The 20,145-nt window shown below is 41.0% G+C and overlaps 2 protein-coding genes across 4 annotated transcripts; both read right to left on the reverse strand.

Moving 5' to 3' along the window:
* Positions 1–239: 239 nt before the first annotated feature.
* LOC139613572 (uncharacterized) lies at positions 240–5,058 on the reverse strand. Of its 3 annotated transcripts, none has more exons than XM_071470342.1 (14): positions 4,915–5,058; positions 4,466–4,542; positions 4,240–4,312; positions 3,894–4,006; positions 3,756–3,781; positions 3,127–3,264; positions 2,907–3,016; positions 2,712–2,807; positions 2,529–2,612; positions 2,311–2,437; positions 2,085–2,190; positions 1,134–1,316; positions 934–1,008; positions 240–678 (listed from the first exon to the last, which is right to left on the reverse strand). In XM_071470342.1, the coding sequence occupies exons 1-14, from the start codon at positions 4,940–4,942 to the stop codon at positions 595–597; spliced, it is 1,320 nt and encodes a 439-aa protein (XP_071326443.1). In that variant the 5' UTR covers positions 4,943–5,058; the 3' UTR covers positions 240–594. The 3 variants fall into 3 exon arrangements, with proteins under 3 accessions (XP_071326443.1, XP_071326445.1, XP_071326444.1); XM_071470344.1 differs by lacking the exon at positions 4,915–5,058 and adding an exon at positions 4,830–4,901; XM_071470343.1 differs by lacking the exon at positions 4,915–5,058 and adding an exon at positions 4,714–4,845.
* A 1,330-nt stretch (positions 5,059–6,388) lies between these two features.
* On the reverse strand, positions 6,389–20,116 carry rnf144b (ring finger protein 144B). The gene is made up of 8 exons (XM_071469695.1): positions 19,777–20,116; positions 16,280–16,551; positions 14,861–14,965; positions 13,548–13,608; positions 11,377–11,590; positions 9,208–9,337; positions 8,938–9,027; positions 6,389–7,403 (listed from the first exon to the last, which is right to left on the reverse strand). Exons 2-8 carry the CDS (start codon positions 16,454–16,456, stop codon positions 7,236–7,238), a joined length of 945 nt encoding a protein of 314 aa, XP_071325796.1. The 5' UTR covers positions 16,457–16,551; positions 19,777–20,116; the 3' UTR covers positions 6,389–7,235.
* Positions 20,117–20,145: the final 29 nt, after the last annotated feature.

Raw genomic sequence — 20,145 nt, forward strand, 5'->3', positions numbered from 1 at the left:
CCCATATTTAAATAACACTGAAGGGTATGTTAGACTTGGACAGAAATAGGAAGGCCATAGAGGTAGTCATGAGAGGTAGGAAATGTAATGGACTATTTCTCTTCTCTTTTTTTTTTTTTTTGGTTAAAGCATAAATTGGTCTAAATATTATATGATTCCAGACATGATTCAATGTAAACATGACACATTTTCTGCTCTTTTTCTGTATAAAAGTAAATTAAAAAAAACTACACCACAACTTTATTGTGAAAATTTGTTTTATTACATAGTGATCAGCTATGAGTACAGTCTTGTTAGATCAAACCTGGTGACATTTTTATAGCACTAGTGATCAACAATGACACATATTTAAAATATGTTATAGTGAATTAGTCCGTTACTCAGTCTGTATGATACTCTCTGCTCACAGTGTTCAGCATCTGTATTTATACTTTCTTGGTGAAACAACTGCAGTTATGAAGTGCAGTAATTATTAATGATTAATAAAGTGCTCTGCATTTATAACAGTGTGTTTTATCACTGGCACCAAAGTAAAACAGCTTCTATTTAAGGTCAACAGCCATCATTTGCAGAGACAGGAAGGTAATGTGTTTATTATATGTAGTGGTTAAAGATGGATTCATACTTTTCTTGCTTCCCAGATGTGACTTTGGGTTCACCATTCTCCCTGATGAAGGCCTGAAATAATAAACGACACAACCTTTTAATTTTGAGATCATCCTCTCTCACTTTGATTTTTACTCAATTCACTATGTCAAAGCTATACACTAATTAAAAAGGTAGAGACAGAAAGAGAAGTGGACAAAAGGGTTTAGCTCCAAGAAATGATTGAACAAAATGATTGTACAAAAACATCAGTGGCTCAACAAACAAGCTTCTAATATTTTATATATTTAGTGTAAATCCCATTGATGAGCTCATCTGGAGTCTTACCTCCATCTCCTCTAAGGTGGCAGAACCATCCTCCACTTTCTGTCCAAGACCACGACTGAAGCTTGAGTATCGCTCCTGTTCAAATCAGACATAAGCAGTTCCATGTAAAACAGAATCTAGCTTTTTTTTCTACTAATACTGTTCATGAAAATTATGATCTCCTGTATTTCACAGTCAGTTTAAAGTAGCTGCACACATACCTTCACCATACCAGTGATAATCCCGTCCTCGATGATGCGTACAGCATTCCTCAGTCCTCTTGCAAAGGCGTCCATGGCTCCGATGTGAGCTATGAACAGGTCTTCCAGGTCTGTGGACTCTCTGCGCACCTTAGCATCAAAGTTCAGGCCTCCTGGCTGCAGACCTCCTTGTTCAACGATGGTCTGGAAAAGATTAGACACTGAGGGATAACTGATCTCTGTTCAATCACTGTTATAAATGTATCTTGTGCAGTTGATGCAGTAACACTGGAGTAACATATATTTAAAAAAGATGATAGTCTATGTTATCATTTTTAAGTCAGAGACTAGTTTAAAAGACAATTATGTGAACAATAAAGCTGCACTTACACATATTTTTATATTTTCAAATGAAAATGTGAAAGCAGCTGCTCATTTAGAGAAACATTATTAGACATTACATTATTATAGAGGATTATTATCATCAATTCTGCATTTCCCTCTGCTGTACCTCTCCGTCTCATTAGTCCTGTTTACTGCCACAGAAGGCAGCAGTTTTCAACAAGAAAGCTCAGATAAATCTATTGTACTCTGCCCAAATATAGTTGGTGAACATAGTGGAACATTTAGCTACTAGAAAGTCACATGTTTTGGTGTTGGTAAAGACCAGAGCAGGATAAATGAGTATAGGATTGAAATTTGCCATGTAGCCGGCAACATGGCTTCAAAGACATGCTAAATATTGCTCTGTGTCTGCTGGATGTGCAACTGTTTGCTAACACCTGCCATATCAACTTTATTAAGAGATACTATGTCAGTGTTGTGTTTACAGCTAATCCCAGTGCCTCAACCCCATCAATTACAAATGTTAGCAAAAGCTGATTTTTATCTTTATCCAACAGTCTTCGGACTATGTCACCTTCAGAAACATCCATCCTTGGCAATAAACCCCTGTTACAAATTCAAGCTCACCTTCATGACCAGTGTGGTGTTCCTGATGTCCATGGGGAACTGATCTGTGTCCCACCCCAGGTCAGGAGAGCCAGTGTTTGAGTCAACCGAGCCCAGCATGCCAAACCTGTCCACCAGCGGGCGAGGATGATACAGAACACTTAGCGTATGTCAGGGTAAAGCTGTCATGGTGATAACAATGCTGTGGATGCACCAAAGGTTTCAGAAACAATACAACGTGTCTCACGCAGAAGCCATGACGATGTCATGTTCGTAGGAGTGTCCTGCCAGGGTGGTGTGGTTGGGCTCAATGTTCAACTTAAAGTGACTCTCCAGGCCATAATGCTTAAGGAATCCTATAACGCTCATAGCATCTGTTGAAGGAAACAGTGACATATAAAATGCATCTGTGAAGCAGTGACATCAAAAAGCAGAATTTGTTTGTTTAAGTTTGAGAAGCCTCACCATAATCGTACTGGTGTTTGCAGGGCTCCTTAGGCTTTGGTTCAATCAGAAACTGACACTTTAACCCGATCTTCTCTTTGTACTCTGACGACAAATATACAGATGTGAAACTGAAACTGTGACACATAACACAAGACTGACTGAACCTAGATTTACAATTATTTCTACACTCATGACACTTACCAACAGCCATTTTGAAGAAGTTGGCCATGTGCTTCAGTTCAGCAGCAACATCGGTGTTATGGATGGAGAGAAAACCTTCTCTTCCTCCCCAAAACACTGAGAAGACGGGTGATTGATTGACTGATTACAGTGAGGTCAAAGAAACATGTCGATATTTTACATTTGGACAAGTTGAAACTATCAAGTCCCTCATACCAAAATTTTCTGCCCCCAGCTTCTTGGCAATATCCAGTCCCTTCTTGACCTGAGCGCCAGCGTAGGCCAGAACATGACAGTCAGGGTTGGTGGCTGCACCGTTCATGTACCTGACACATAACGTTTACATATGAAATGTCTGTATTATGACATTAAAACACAGCTTTAAGAAGACGGCTTCAGGTCTCAGGTTTCCTGAAGATCTGTTGCAAATATTGACCTTGGGTGGGCAAAGAGGTTGCAGGTGACCCACAGCACCTTGACTCCAGTCTGGCTCTGCAGCTGGAGGGCCAGGTCTGTTATTTCATCCAGATTCATGTTGGACTCCTGCAGTGTGGAGCCCTCAGGGGCCATGTCTCTGTGGGAAGCAGAGGACAGCTTTAGACTTTGTTCAGAACAATGTCTGATCTTAGATAAGACATTCAGTGTATTTTGATGCTTTTAAATGCTTTTAAATGCAGGTCTACCAGCACATTGTATATTTAAAATCACTGCTGTCTGGCCTTTTCTGTGCTCAGGTCTCATTTGTAAATGAGATCTTGATCTCAGTGTGGCTTCCTGATCAAATGAAATATCAAGAAATTAACTGCACAGGAGAGGTGGAAAAAGTATGGGCTAACAATCAAGGTTTTATGCCCTAAAGAAGATTTTATTCCAACATTATGGAATTATGTATATTTATACATGTAAAGTACAGTTTATGTGTTTTGGTTATGTAAGCCTAGATAAGTATTTTCTACACTACCCTCCCAGAACTTTGTCCAGTAAGAGTGAACGCAAAATTGCACAGCAGACCTACAGAAATCAATGACCTGTGATGAAAGTAAAACAAAGCGTCCGGTTAATTACCTGTCATGAAATGTGTAATATTTAACCTGTGAAAACAAGCAGAGGTCACAAAGGATGTAAAATGCACTACTCATGTTCATTCTGATTTGCTATGTGTCAAGGTAATTTTCGTTATGAAAATCAGGTGAACTCCCTCACGCCAAGCTTGGTGAAAAACTCAAAAGCAGCACGGAGTCGCCTCTTGGCTGATTCCATAGGAGTCCCTTCATTCCAGGGCCGATGGAGCGTCTGAAGCCCAAAAGGATCAGCACCTGAGAAACAAGATGATAATAAAAAAAAACATCTGGCGACCTCAAGTTAAACAAATGATTATATCTATTTAAAATAAGGTTATAAACATAGATGATACAGACCCTTTAAAGGGTCTGTGAGCAGTTACAAGTGTCTGTGCGTGTTCACTGTTCACTGAATTAAACAAAGCCTGAATATGACAGTGTTTGATGACGGATGATGAGTGCGAGTGCTGGGGCAGGTGTTACAGTACCGGTCCCACAGAAGGAGTGCCAGTAGCAGACTGAGAACCTCAACCAGTCCTCCATCTTCCTCCCCATCAGCACCTGCACACAGAAGCACTGAGCTCTGACCAGCTCCCCACAGCACCACTCTGCTTCAACCATTCAGGACACATGACTTCATATTATCACCAGGGTTATATCCCTGAAACATGCACATCATCCAAACCTTTGTGTGGGGGGGTGTGCCACACCTACCTCCTCTGCACTGTAGTGTTTGAAGCACATGACATCTCCCGGCCCGGCCTCGGGTCGGTATGGGATCTTGGGAATGCCTGTGGAGCATGTTATGCAATGTTATGTAATATTTCCTGAAACACAGCCTCGGCCTGTATGTTCAGCTTCACTAACACACCTGGGTAGGCCGTTACAGTGATCTAGCAGCACAGACATGTCATTAAAGGTCATAAGAGAACATTTAATATCCCTGTAAAACGTTTGCTCACATCCATTCAGGGTTGTTAGACAGCTGTTTGAGAGCGTGCTGACTGCATGCGGCCCACGGTGGACGCCAGCAGCTCCACTGTCACCTGCTCACACAGACGTGCGTGGGCAAACACACCTAAGCCATGACCCTGCTCGCTGCTCACACAGGACACCTGCCGACCACAACACTAACCACCCGCCAGTAAAATCCTGGGGTTTACCGGAGAACATTTCGTCCTGAGCTGCCATTTCTGCAGAACAGCCCCCGCTTCCCTGTACACGGGCCGCAACTCTGTCCACGCCCCCCCCCGAAACACAGGGTGCAGCTCCCTCCGCACCCACAAGGTGTCACTGGATCCCTTTAGGACAAGACTACGGCTCAGCCGCGACAGTTTCATTTCGAGCTTGAGTGCAAACATTTACAGTGGGATTACCGTTCAAGCTGGCATGTGACCAGCCTTAAGGTATCTGTCTATGTACTGTATGTCTCACACCAATATCCAATACAGGTCACTTACATGTTCACGACACACACATCAAAATACAGCAAGCAAAAATATGTTTTTGTTTTTTTTAATCCTTTTTTAATAATTTGCCAGATGTGTAGTTTCCATCTATTATCCTTCTATCACAGTGTTAATTTCCTGTGTATGTGGTGTAGTTATAGGCTAGTGTTATATATTGTATAACATATATTCTAATATGGTATGGGATGTGGATATTCTTACTGACGTTAATTAGACACCCCACCAATTGGTCATTTTGAACCTCACTGCCATATTATTATTAATACTGGGAGGCAACAGTGCCACATACAGTTACAGGTTAGACAACATATGTATGTGTGTGTATTTAGAACTTCATTAGACTGGCTTCATGCTTGTGGTTCAATGAGGAAGTTGGTGTAATGACTTTTTCATGCCTTACATGTGATTGAAATACTCCAAGTTTTCTCTTTCTCTACTTTTGTGTGATAGAAAACACATCATAGACACAAATTCAATTATATTTTTCAAATATTTTACAAAACAAATGTAGAATTAATATTGGCAGTTATGCCTGTGGGTTACATGCTTGTAATTCATATTGTTTTGAGCTTATATTGTACTCATCTATATTCAGGGATGTATAATTTCATACTAGCCATGAGTTATAAACCCATTAAATATATGTGAGAAATAGATATTTGATCAAAATGCATGATACAATATAATGTAATAATAATAATATAATATTCATATATGGCTATATACCTGATTATTTCTCAGATTTTCAGGAAATGTTTAATTGTTTTTAATATTTCAGTTTTCTTGAATAATATCAAAAACGTGTTGTTTTGCATCAGTCCGTGTTAAAGAGAGGACTATATCAGATTACCTAGCTCATGCTTTCAGAAAGTGTATTACTAAATATATTCCCCTTCCTTAAGATATTCCACAGATATTCAGTTACTTTTTTATATGTACATATTTTTGCTCTTGCTAACATTTGTACCCTTGTTGCTTTCATGCCTTTATAGTTGGGAGGTGAATCTTTATCCATACAGCAGCACCTCAACATTATCCACAGTGAGAACAACATATTTTCATTCCTGCTCTGTTAACTTCCTTTGTACTCGTGACCATTTTTTTTGCAAAGACAAAAGTGAAGAAATTAGCCACGAAATGATAAATGTCACTGGCAAACACAACACCCTCATGTTCAATACAGTGTGTTTATTTCAATTACAATGGCGCTTTTATAAAATATCTGATGCAGAAACATCAACAGAAATGTAGAAATGATAACAGGATACCTTACACACATAAACCATAAATACATATTAACACACTGTAGAAAAGTACACATTATCCTTTAGCCTTTGGTCTGGAACAAACGCCAGGTGGAAACAACAAACACTCGCAGAAGAAAAGTTCTCTGTGCACCACTGAAGCCCTATCATATTTCTTATCAGTATCATATCAGAATATACAGTGCACACATGATGCCGTCTGCCTTCTACAATTATGAAAGAATGTTTTGCATTTTTTAGGGATTTATGACCCTGTGTGATCCTGACAGTTCTCCATTTTCATAATGCTAAGATTTTTGCATAAGATAAAGATAGAATGGAAGGCAAAGCAAATACAACCAAGCACCAGGCACTGTAGAGTGAGGCACTTGAGCACCTAACACCTCTGGTTTGGCATCATGACAATTGGCACATGAGGGTGGCGTTGCACTTTTCACTGGATCTGTGTGTGTGTGTGAGAGAGAGAAAGAGAGAGAGAGAGAGAGAGAGAGAGAGAGAGAGGAAAACTCTCACTGCCTTCTCCTTACAACCTGTTGCGCATATGAAATCGACAACGTAGGTGAGTTACATTCATCCTCTTCATATTTACACTTCCACCACTCCCCTGACAAGGTGTCCGGTCTGTCCAGTCTGGACAAAGTGCTCCATTGTTCAATAGGTTCATTCTTTTCCACCACTTTGCACATGCGCTTGTTGGTTTCCTTAGGCTTCATGAGTGATCCTGGACTGGGCCAATGAGAGGGGGAGGTGCTATGATGTGGAGGAGTCTGGCTGGCTGAGGTCCTTCTTCCTCTTCTTCTTCTTCTTCTTGCCTCTGCAGGGCTTGCAGACACAGCACAGGATGCAGGGTGAGGCCAGCAGGAGGAGTGGAGATGTCACCAGCACAATGATGCTGACCCCCACCAGGATTCCCACCACCTGAAGGACATGACAACAACATCTTTAAAGCAGCGCTACTCAATATTTTCATATTACTGACGGATCAAATGACTGTGTGTAATGTGACAGGAGTCACTCACAGTGGCAAACCTACAGAGAATTATCCACAGCTTCCCTCAGCTGCATCTTTCTCTTTACTGTTTTGGTTTTACAGTCTGCAGCTTTATTGCATTGCTCCTCTTTTTCACTTTGAACCCATAAATCCTTACAACATGTATTGTGATATATTAATGTCATTACTGTAAAAAAAAAAAAAAAAAAAAGATTATTACTAAGAAGACAGGCAGCCTTCAGCAGCCTCTACAATGCATTCCAAATTATGTAAGATTTTAAAATGTAAAATTACATAAACATAATTACATAAATTACATAATACTGCAATGCTTTACATCATGAGGGGAGGTTGGTCCATGGCACAAAAGGTTTATATGGATTTAAAGCTTCCATTTGAAACAAACCAGTGACAAATGGTGGGAGTGAAATGCTTATGGAAAACAATGCCACACAAGTAACACACTGTTTGTGGCCCAACACTATCAAGATTATGGGTAATGTCATCTTGATAATCTTGAGAATCACTGCAATTGACAAAACCACTCAAATCAGAGTCTCATTATAATACTTTTTAACGCTGCCAATACTACGTAACATTGAGTTCTACATTATATAACCAAAAGTATGTGGACACCCCTGTACTTTGGTGAAATACGTGACAAGCAGACTGTAAAACTTATAGGACCTGTTAGGCAAGGATGTGACCAAGTCTATCATGAGCTGTTTTCCAAGGAACAACTGCACTGTTGTGTTTGGAGTCTCCAAACACTTAGCAACGCAGGAACACTGAGACACAGTAAGGAGGTTCACTGCAAACTTGATACTAATCATGTGATAATGGCATCAGAACAGGGAAAAGTAGAAAGAAAGTAGGTTTGGCGGCCAATTGTAATTGTTTTGTTGAATGGGTGACGTCATTACAGGGCAGAAATTTGAGATTAGTGTGGAGATTAGTTCAGCTTAATGTCTGATAAAGGATTATTTGGGCACACTGGTGGAAAACAACAAAGCACTAACAACAAGCTAAGACAGACTTTGTAGGTCTTTAAAGGGAAATTCACCGATACATGTCGCAGCTGTTAAACAGAACAGAGCTAATGAATGTTTCCCAAGTCAGATGGTGAAGGAGAGTTTAAGTACACTCTGTTCGAAGCCTTTATAAAGTAAAACATCCACATTGGAAGTTTTACTTTCCTGTGTTAGTTCTTCTATTGTCCTCACCTACAAGTATTTCAGCAGTGACGAACTGAATTGACAGATAAACGGTGCAGCTGGGCTGGAGTCCAGTCCTGGTGGTGTGATGGAACGGTTTTACTAAAATCAAACCCCTGCATGGAACAACCTACCACTCATGGATGGGTGGTGCTGCAGGCTAATCCATCCAGACAATGACAGCGTCACCACAACACTGAAATTAAAACTGTGTGTCTGCTGTGCTGTCTGCTGGTTGTGTCCTCACCTGTGTTCTGTTCCACATCACAGAGGCCCTGGAGTGTCCCAGCTTGTTTCTGCACGGTCCCTTATCATAATGCCTCAGGAAGATATCACCCTGCATTTACAAAATACATATGCTGAGACAAAAACACAAGCTGAAGATACAGAGACAGAGGCTGAGATGTTTTGAGATGAGCACGGTTAGAGTCTAAACAGGTAGACAGGCAGTACAGTCATTTTTCAACTGGGGTCCAAAAACAAGCACATCTGTGAGTTGGGTAACAGTGGGACTCACATCCAGATTCTGCAGACAGTACCAGCAGAAGGTGTGTTTGCAGCTCTTACACAACATCTGTGCACAGCCCTGGTTCCTCTCGATGTAGATACCACACATAGGACACTGTTTGATGGGCATGTCAGAGTGGCTGTGCACGGAGAGAAAGACACGGGAGATGTCAGATATGCAGTTACTGGGGGGGGCATTGGAGTATGAAGCCATGAAGGCCTCAGGAGTCTCCAGGCAGAGTGTGAAGTCTTTATTTAGCATCAGAATGAGAGGTCAGTGCTCACTTTGAGCTGGGTTAATTATTTTGGGAGGCAAAGGTATGAAGGAAGAAGTTTCTAAGTGCAATTCAGAGCCAGAGCTACTACTGAACCTTGAAGTCATGACCGAGGGTTTCAACAACATGAGGAGCGTCAATTATGAAATATCATTTATTGATTTTATTGGCTATTTGGCAGCAGCTGTGAACATAACACTGACATATTATCACCTCAAATAGTTGTTCAGGCCAATATCTTCATATCATCTCTGGTCACCCGATGAATGTAAATCCAATATTCACTCTCCTTTTAGCTCTGTTTTGGTCTCATGAGGGAACCTTCTTAAGATAGCATCTCTGCCAGCTGCGAACCTTGTGCATCTGTTGCTTGGTGCTGGACAGGTTGTGTGAAGGTTTTTTCTTTCTTGCTGAAAACTGCTCTCTGTTATGACTGGAACCATGTTGATAAACATAAAATGAAACCAATGAGCTGAAAGATGCTAAAATGTTATGTAGCACTGAAGGGAACTGCAGAGTCAGGTGACGATTCTCTGTGGGCTGTAACTACACTTGACGTTTTACATTAGAGCAGCTTTAAATTTGAGTTTGGTTCATCTGACTGTGGCACTTTGGGGATCTCTGTATCCCTGTCCACATCCTCAAATGTATTAAGGATTAATACAAATCTCCCTGAGGGCTGTTTCTCTGGTTGGATATGCAACCAAGTCAATCAAAGTTTTGAAAGTGGAATGAGGAATAGCGACATATTCACCGGAAAGTAGCATGAAATTGTAGACAAGCATGAATGAGACCAACAAACCTATACAGATTTCAGTGGACTCACAGAAATAAAAATAAACATATTTATGTGAAAAATCTTAACTGCAGCTAGCAACTGCTGATGTAGCTACTGTGTCCACTGAAAATAATGAGGGTGGAACAGTAATGTGACTCCCACAGAATCAGGAAAAGATAACAAACCCTCTCAAATAGAAAGTGGTGAACATGAACTCAATGCCAAACTGAAGTGACATTAAGTGGCAGTTCTGTGTGATTACCTGGCTAGTCAGACTATTTATGGCTAGTCAAAAACTTCTACAGGGGAAACGCACTAGGGGACTTTGGACTCCTACCCAGAGTAATTGTAAAATCCTGGCTGCAGGCTTGGTACAGTAACATTGTGTTTAAAGACTAAACCTGCAGGCTGTTAAAATGTATATAACACTTGTAAGTTCAAATCTAAAGAGGATTTTCCTTTGCTCTACCCACATCTGCTCCGTCCTCCACAGCACACCACCGCTTCACTGCGGTGCACAGGCGCCGTCTGTGCAGTGGCCTCATTGGTTCAATGCTCATCCCTCACCTCCCTTTGGCACAGAGACAATGGAATTCCAATATAACTCAGTGAATCTCCAATGACATCAGTCCGTCTAGCAGAGCCACAGCTCGGAGCGGCGCAATAATGTAACTGTACAACAGGGACTACACAGAGGGCACTGCTGAGGAATACTAACCCTGAAAAAATGTTTGTATTCAGCTCAACAGACTCTACTGAGAAATGAGGAACTACACATCACTTATATGATCCATTCAATGTAAATATCCTGCCACAATAGATTACATGGATTGGGATTATTCTCATAAAATAAAATAAGGCTATTGAAGAGGTAATAACGTCTTAGAAAGAGCATAAATATACCGTATATCCACTTTTAGAGTTTAAACTGTTACTAAAACAAATTAATGCCATCAAGATGCAGTTACCAGTCTGTTTACAGCACAAACAAATGTTTCTTTGTAGACAACCTCAGTCTGAACTCACACACTCATCCTGCTTTCAAGCACAGTATCTTTTCCAAAGTGCAGCTCAGACTGTGTGGCTGCAGGCAGTGGGTGGCTGACTAAACAGCTAGCTGACTGACCTGCTTTCATGAGAGGGAGAGGATGACATCATAGGCTGGCGTTCAGGGCAGGTATGGCTGTCCTGCCAGGGCCCTCTGCACCCAGAGCAGAAGACGGTGTGACAGGTGAGGCAGGCCACAGCAGTGGGTTGGCCCTCAGTGCTTGGCTGCACACTGCATACTGCCTGACACTCAAGCACTGGGCACCAGGCTTTACTGGGGTCCAACTTCACTCCTGCAGAAACCGAAGAGGAGATGTGAGTGTACATGTGAGGACGAGCAGCAGAAATATTATGTACTAAATAAATGCATGTTTTGTGCTAAAACAATTATGCAATTACTTGATCAACAGAAAATTAATCAACAAATATTGGTGATGATCAACTGAGTCGCTGATGTTTTCTATTTATATCACTGTAAAATATCTTTTTATCTGTTAACTAGTTCTTTATGCCACTTTTATGCCACCCTTCTTCTTGCATGGTATCACTCCTGCAAGTAAAGCACTCCTGCACTAATAACACAGTTATGCAGTTCCCTACGTACACAAAAATAAAGTAATTTTCAAATATAAAATTACCAGAATTACCATTAATTAAGTCATGTCCATCATCCCATTAAACATTTGTAAAATAATGTAATGTACAAAGACAAATCTCATTTTACTAAATCAACTGCTCTACAAAATCATTATGACAATACCAACATGCTAGCAGTATGTTAACAGTAATAGTTACCATCTTAATTTAACATGTTTAGCATGCTATACACAAAGTAGCAGGAATAGACAGGTAAAAACCATATCTCTTAATTAAAAACGAAAAAGTTATATTACACAACAAGACTAAAAGCTGACATGCTAACAGCTCTGTGAGGCTGCACTCAGGGCACCCTTACCCCTGTGGTCAGTAGGAGCATGTTGTTACACATGATGCCAACAAACTGACGGTGAGCAGCTGTAATGTTCATCATGTCCACATTCTGGGTTTAGCTTCTTAGCATGCTGACCTTCGCTAGTTAGCACTGAATACAGCACATCTGAGGCCGATGGGAATATCATTAAAGAGGCTATTTGTATTTATTGTTTTCTCTGCCACCAAACATGCTTTCTACATGCTACTAGCTAACATTAGCTATGTGGCAATAGCAAAACTTACAAATAGCTTCTTTAACTTTGCATCCATTTGGTCATACACAAAAAAATATTGGACACATTAAAATCAAGTTAATCCCATTAAAAGTGATCATGGTGCTGGATGAAATGTCAGGGGATCATCACAGTTAATACAATTCATCCTGAGGTTAAATTCATATCTGTAGCAAATTTCAAGATATTTCAGTCTGGACCACAGTGGTGGACAGACTGACCAACCAACTGACATTGCAAACCATGACTGAAAACATCTATTGATCTCATTTCCAGTTGGCTATCTATGAAGGCAAACAGAGGTGTAAGAGCAGGAGGATAATTCAAGAGTAAAATGCTCACAAAAAATTGGCAAAAAATACGTCTGACATGTTTCACAACCAAAACAAAAACTGGAGCTTTAATGGCCTGACTCAGATCCACTTCACCAGCTCATATTTTCATTGTGAATCATTATAGAAGGGAAACACTGTTGCAAAACAGCCTGTACTTTGCACTTATTTATACTTCCAGTATTATGAGCTGTATGATTTATGGTCTGAGTATACAATAACTATTATTGGCTTTACAGCATATTGTTACTGTGCAACTAGAAAAGACCAATATAGCTGCAAGGCAAACTAACCTCAGCTTGCAATTTATAAATGTCAACAGAAACCTATTTCAACAGATACTCTCTTTCTGCTCCCAGGCCTCCAATGCAGGGCCGAGATGCAATTCGCCTTCACAAACATTTCCACAATATATGTGCAATCAGTTACATATAGGTCATACAATTTATTGCAATCAAAAGTTCGTTACTTCAAATGTATAATAAAAGTTACATGGTTCTCGTAATGCATTTGTTATTAGATTTCCGAAAGGTATTAAAGCTACAGTTTCTGTAACCTCCTGGATAATACTAGAGGTCCCACAATATCTCAGGCATGTGAAGCTCTGCCCTTTGTGTGTAATGCCCCGAGTGTAATGCCCCAACTGAAGTGTGACCTGAAATAGCCCCACTGCCTGTCACCAGCCATCACCATGCTAATGCAACAATACCTACCTCTCTCAAACTTCAGACGCTGATACAGCTCCACCTGATCTTCTGATGCCAGGCTGGCTATCTGCAATCACAGAGCACAGAGAGGCATTTAGTCACAGATTATTCAGAGAGAGCTCTGACGATGAATTTTTTGTGTACACACTGATATAGAGATCACAGGAAATATAAAGTTTCTGAATTTTCAACTTCACTGCAAGACTTATGGAAAATAAATTTGAAAATTCCTCTATCTGTAAACCCTAATGGATAAATGCAAAAAAATATGGTAGTCAGGATTAAAAGGGAGCTGTTTTACGTGCTTCAAAGATCATCGAGGATCAACTGGTCGGCAGATTGCTGCATTTCAAGTCACGTCAGAGAAAAAAGGAGTTGATTGCAGCGTTACAAATTTTCAAAACCAGTAAGATTCAGGGAATTCTTTATTTCGCACTCCAATCTCTCAAGACTAAAAGAAGCATTAAAACTGCTTGCAGCCATAGACTGTAAATAAAGACGGATGTAGCTTCTGTGACATCACCCATAGGTTTCTGAAGAGTGGTTTTGAAGCTCAGAGTGGGCTGCTCTGCCATCGCCATCTTACCAGTGCCTGACTGCCTAATTCCTGGCTAATTCACAATAGGCAAAGAGGTAGGGTGTGTATGGAGCTGAGCCTTCGGTGCATGCCGGCTTATGGCAAAGGTACGCTCACCAACCTGTCACTCAAAGCAGCTCACCCTTAATTATTCAGAACTTTGAGCTTTATAAAATGTAAACTGATGGGTTATATAAAAATTCAGCCCTGTACAGTTGTCATGAAGGGGGAAATTAGCTATAGAGAACAAAGCCATTTTTTCTATCAGGTTGTAAACATTCTGCTGTAAAGTTTGGCATTTTAACATGAGAGTCTTCTCTGATGTGCCAACTGTGTAAAAGTTATGGTGAGCAACAGTTCAAGGAGTTTCACTTTCTGTCTTACTGTTCATATTACCACATTTCACCCTTCACAGTCACAAATAACAAGAATTTCCTAAGAAATATTGTTAAGGCTGGATACACAAGATTTTCACAACACTTCATCTTAGCTAATTCAGCCCACACAATTTTAAAATCACAAGACTAAAAATCCAACTTCATAAGTTTGCTGCACTCTGGGCTGGAAACAAACTGGTTGAGCCTGTTGGTTTCCAATGAACAAAGCCAAAAAATACTTGTCTCAAACAGGTTTTTAGTTTGTGTGTCAACATTATTTTTGTATTTTATGGAGTCTAAAGACTCCTTGCTTTTTTTTGGTTTCACTCATGACCTACATATCATTGGTTTTAAACAGGACATACCTCAGTGTCCAGTAGCATGCCAGTCTTTTGGCAGGCCATATCTGGGCAGGTGATGGGGGCCCCTCCACCCTCCATGATGGCCAGCTGAACATACTGCTGCAAACACTGGAGAGGGAGGAACAACAGATACTGAATGGAACCAACAGTACTGTAATACATCACAAATGTCTACAAATGCCCTTGCAAGAAGCAATATATCTAACAATATATCATAATCATACGTTTTCCTCTTTACCATCCATGAAAAGTAATAAAGAATCTGCTAATGACATATGCAGTAAAATGCAAAGATAACAAAGGGAAAATGAGCTGTTGTGCATACAGGCCAAACTAAATGCCACATAAACACGTCCTCATCAGCATTCACACGTCAAAAGTCATATGTTACCTCTGCTACGAAATAGGGAGGACTAGGAGGAACTGTGTAAACATTGTGCAAGGGCAGACAGTTTAGAGGAACAGAAAATAAGAACATTTAAATGTCACTTTTCCATGGAAGGTAAGAAATAAACATATCACAGCAGTCTGGTAAACGCAAACTTGTGGTTATCATGTGCTTTCTCATGAAACATGATGTACTGTTCATCCAAAAACTGAGCTGGAATCACAAAAACACACGCAATAGTCTGTGCTCATGAACAAGACTGGAGGAGATATTTCAGGTTTATACAATGCAGTCTAACTGATAAGCAGGCTTCACAGTATCCAGTTCCCTCCTTCTTCCCCTGTGACACTGTGTATGTGTGTGTTTTATCTGTGTGACCTTGTGCGTGCAACACTGACAACTTAGCTAGCATGGGCAGAGATTAACACCTGCCACTATATGACAACCTTTCTGTGTCAGGACACAACACCAACATCTCAGTTTCTATAGAGCAGCCGGACACGTATCACAGTGTAATAGCTGGCCTCCATAATTCTGTAATAAATACTCATACTAATCATAGTTACAGCTTGATAAATCACAAAAATTTCCAAGAACAATAAAAAAAAAAAAAAACAGGAGAGAAACCAAGTCCTGTGTTGAAACGGTTTCATTTCACTAGAGCTGTAACACTCAAGATTTGCAAATAAAAAAACTATTTTAAGATCCTAAAGAAGGAAGTGGTGATGTAATAAAGAGGCGGATCCCAATCCAAGTAATTTAAATGCTGGAGATTTGCCTAAATTCCCCCCCCAAAAAAAGTTTGGTGTTGGATCTTTTGTGAAATCTTCACCGCCCACAGAAATGACTAAAAACAGGAGCAATATAAGCAGAGGATAATGGCTTTTTTTTCCTAAATACAGCGTGGAGGCTTAACAAGGTTCACTGGTTCTCTTCCTATAGCAGCTAATATGCTCTTCACTGTTCGAGCAAATATTTGAATATTAGCGTTATCTACTGTAAATGTCTTGAATGAACAGGTTTGCTCTACTCACTGCTGTGCAGAAGTTGCAGTTGCAGCTTTGCAGCTCCCTGGTGGCTGCAGATGGCTGCTCACTGAGGCACAGCTTGCAGAAGACCTCGGTCCCCAGATGGGAGTCAGCGCCGGTCTCAGGGGTCCCTGGTGCGGAGTCCCTGGCTTCCTGGCTCATGGTTGGGCTCCTGCTGGCCATGAAGGAGCAAGGCAGGCGGGGAGGGAGGTACAGAGGAATCAGGCTGCTCCTAGCCCTTCTGCTAGGGACGGAGAGGAGCTACAGCCTCCATATTCCTGAAAGCAGAGACAGCACAGATCTATTTGTGTCCTCATTATAGATGTAACACTGTGCTTCTCCTTTGTTACACTTCACACAACTTCTGACAACACTGCACCTTGTTTCTGGAACTTGTCAATCATTCTGGTAAATGTTGTGCCAACTGTGATGACTTCACTTGCCTCTGAAGCAATACACTGCCATTGTCTTGCTGCCAGCAGAGATATGAATTAATCATTGTTTAAAGCTCCGTGGTGCATGAAGCAAAATATAATTATGTGTAATTACTGCAGTAATATTGATTAGTCATCATGCCTGTTATTACTAAATAAATGGATGCCATACTTAAGGCCAAAGTCCAAGGTCTCTGTTTTCAGTAAACCTACAGCTATTGACACACTCCTCGTTTGTTGTGACAGAGAGAATTGATTGTCAATCACTTTTAGATACATGGTAAATACAGACTCTTGGAGCTACAGAGGGTTGGAATATTGTTCAGACCATAATGTCAACATCAAGAAAAAATATATGGGAGGAAGGTGGAAAAGAGGGAAATCCACTCAAATACAATTAACAGCTTTGAAAACCTTTTGTTAAAATTAACTGATTAATGACAGGAAAGAGAGATTAACCGTGATAGTGTGCTATAAGCTACATTTCTGAACATTTCAAAGTTCAAAGTTTCTAACATTCAGTTTTTGCAGAGAGATGACAAAATTTGGACAATGTATGTATCACATAACTAAAAGGAAACTGGCTAAATGTGAAATTAGCAAGACTTTAGCAAGACTAAGAATCATCCTAGCAGCTCTGCGAGACAGCAGACTGCAGTGCTTTGAGCTAAATGTCCATAATGCTCATGTTTACCATGTTCACCATCTCAACTTGCTGTGTTAGCATGCTTTCATTTGCCACTTAGCAAAACACTATTTTGTCATAAAGCAAAGCACTGCAAAACTCAAAAGTTTTAAATCTTGACCAGATGGTAGCCGGAGTGATTGATGTTCAGCAGCTACAATGTATGTTTACCATGTTCACCATCCTAGTTAACGTGTTAGCATGCTAACATTGGCAGATGTTGAAATTGAGGCTAGAGAGCTACATGTGTACCAAATCTGGCAATCCATTCAGTTTTTGAGAAATGTATCTAAAAATCAGAATGTCAAATTCAAGGGCAAAAGTCAGAGGACCAGCAAAGAAAATTAGCATAAAGCCTTCTGCCCGTCTGGACCAAAGTGGTGGACTGAAAGATCAACAGACTTGCATTGCCATCCAGGTTGAGTGGTTAAAGAAATACTAAAAAGGCATATTACACAAAAAACTGTCAAACTGCAGCATGACACATAAATGTAATCTGTGACTTCCCCATTTGGTTATCAGACATTATGTATTGTCTAAAGGCCTTTAATCTGGTGTTATAGGGAACTGAAGTCACCAAACCCAAAAATCATCCCTTTGGTTGATTTGGCATTCCACTACCAAAAAGCATGAGAAATAATAACACCATAATCTGGGATTTGTGATTAATCCTGTAGATAACAGCAGTTAGACAAGAACAGGGTCACACAGGAAACAGTGGTGTTAAAAACACACTCTGCAGCATAAGCGGCTGTTGAAATCACATATTATCCCACACACAATGTTCTCTATTTCAGCAGGCTGTTGAAGTTGGCAGGAAACTTTGGAGCAGTTCAGTCGATACAGCCACCGCCACCACCACTGTCCTAAATTTTTTAGTGAGTGCTCTTTTATTGTGCACTATTGATCCCTGATGGCATACATGCTGATCGCTGATGGTGGAGCTCGTGTGGCACGTTGGTATTTCTGCACTGTCATGGGGTATCCTGTGCTGCTTTCAGACAGGCGCGCCAAGCCGGCAGCAGCACGTCATCCCACAATGCTGTCAGCCTGTCCTGTCCTGCACAACCAGCACCACGGTCTCACAAGGGATAATAACAGGTTTCTTGTCAGCTAGCTTTGCTGTGTGGAAACCCCTATGTGTTTAATAGCAGGGTGACGCCTCTCATTACAGAACAAGTTTAAAGTTAAGAGGAACTTGAGATTACCTGGGTAGCCGTCTTTCAATAGATCATACTGGTAGAAGTGCTTTTTATCTAAGGACAACTGACAGTGTCATCCACCTTTGATATGATATAAGCAGTTTGGTTGATAATTAATTGTAGAATTCATCAATCACCTTATAATTTTTATTGACACACAATGATAGGATTTAAGTTCGAGGATTGAGCATTGTCTGGACGCACCCCACCCTGACTGTTTGCACATGGGGTTACATTTAAAGGTAGTAGTACTAAATGTCAGTAAAATGCTGACAAACCTCACTATCAGTGCCGGCGTGACTGCAGTCCCTGCCCCTGAAAAGCAATCAAACTAAGAATAAGCCAGCATTCAAACTCAAATCTTCACTGTTAAGAGCTATTCATTAATCAAAACGCCCTTGTGGGCTAACAGCTCCTTTTAGGTGTGGAGCCGACCATTCAGTGATTACTGATTAGTGAGTCCTCACGAATCAAGGCTTAGATGGCATTCCTGCCATGGGGTGGGGGGGGGGATCAAAGCATCATTGTTGACCAGAGAGGCAGTGATGGAAAACCAGATCTGCCCGGTGAAAAGCTGCCGCTGCTTTCACACAGACTGCCACTGTGCTGGAGAGGAGGCAGCTGGGCAGTGTGCTCAGGGAGTGTGTAGCAGCATTTATATGGCATCATTCACACAGCTGCATTCACTCTCCTGCCTGCCTGTCTCTACGGGTTTCTGGCCCAATAACCTGTGTGTTTTTGGGAGTGGGTCTGAAACAAAAGCAGATAAATCTGAAACACAGCAGAATGAAGGAAATTAAGGGGGTTGCAAATATTGATTTAGTGTACTTCATGTCCACATCCAGCAGAATAACTGTGGTGGATATTGAATTAGATATAGGCTTACGTGATTTAAATGTATTATTGCTAAAGTAATTTAACAGGACAGCAGTTTGCTTAAAGTGCATATTTCTGAAGGTAGAGTGGACTTCATCACCAAACAACAGTGTAATGTCTAATCAATAACAGTGCATTCAACCACACATGAAACCTGACACATCTGCATCCCTCTCAAGGTTGCATACTCGCCTAGGTCAAAACTGAAATACTGACGCATTCATGACACCATTTCATAGACGGCCTCAGTAAAGGATGGACTAGGAGCTGCAGACGAAAGGCAGATGAGACAGAGGGGGGACCTACCTTGCCTGTGGACCACTGGGTGTAGGAGCTGCCCAAGTCCAGATCCACAGCCGCAGTGTGGCACAGACACATGTGTTGATACAGTCTGCTGCTACAGTAGCCTCTGCTGTCAACGCTGAAAGCCACTGCCGCCACCACACCGAGTTTCTCACAAACGCACCGAGGTTAAAGAAAAACTGAAAACATGTTTAGACGTCCTGCTCGCCGCTGTCTGTTCCGTGTGTGTGTGTGTGTGTGTGTTCGGGTGTGTGTCAGCTCTGCTCCTCTGTTTTGTTTCCATCCAGGAAGCTGTGGCGCTCTCCACAGATCACCCCTCTTGACTGCTCCTGCTGCTTATTTCGCTGAACTCATGCTGCTTTCAGGGACAGT

Source organism: Trachinotus anak, unplaced genomic scaffold, assembly GCF_046630095.1.
Source record: "Trachinotus anak isolate AG129_WGS33_773 ecotype Australia unplaced genomic scaffold, CSIRO_AGI_Tana_v1 ptg000032l, whole genome shotgun sequence".
Classification (NCBI taxonomy): Eukaryota; Metazoa; Chordata; class Actinopteri; order Carangiformes; family Carangidae; genus Trachinotus; species Trachinotus anak.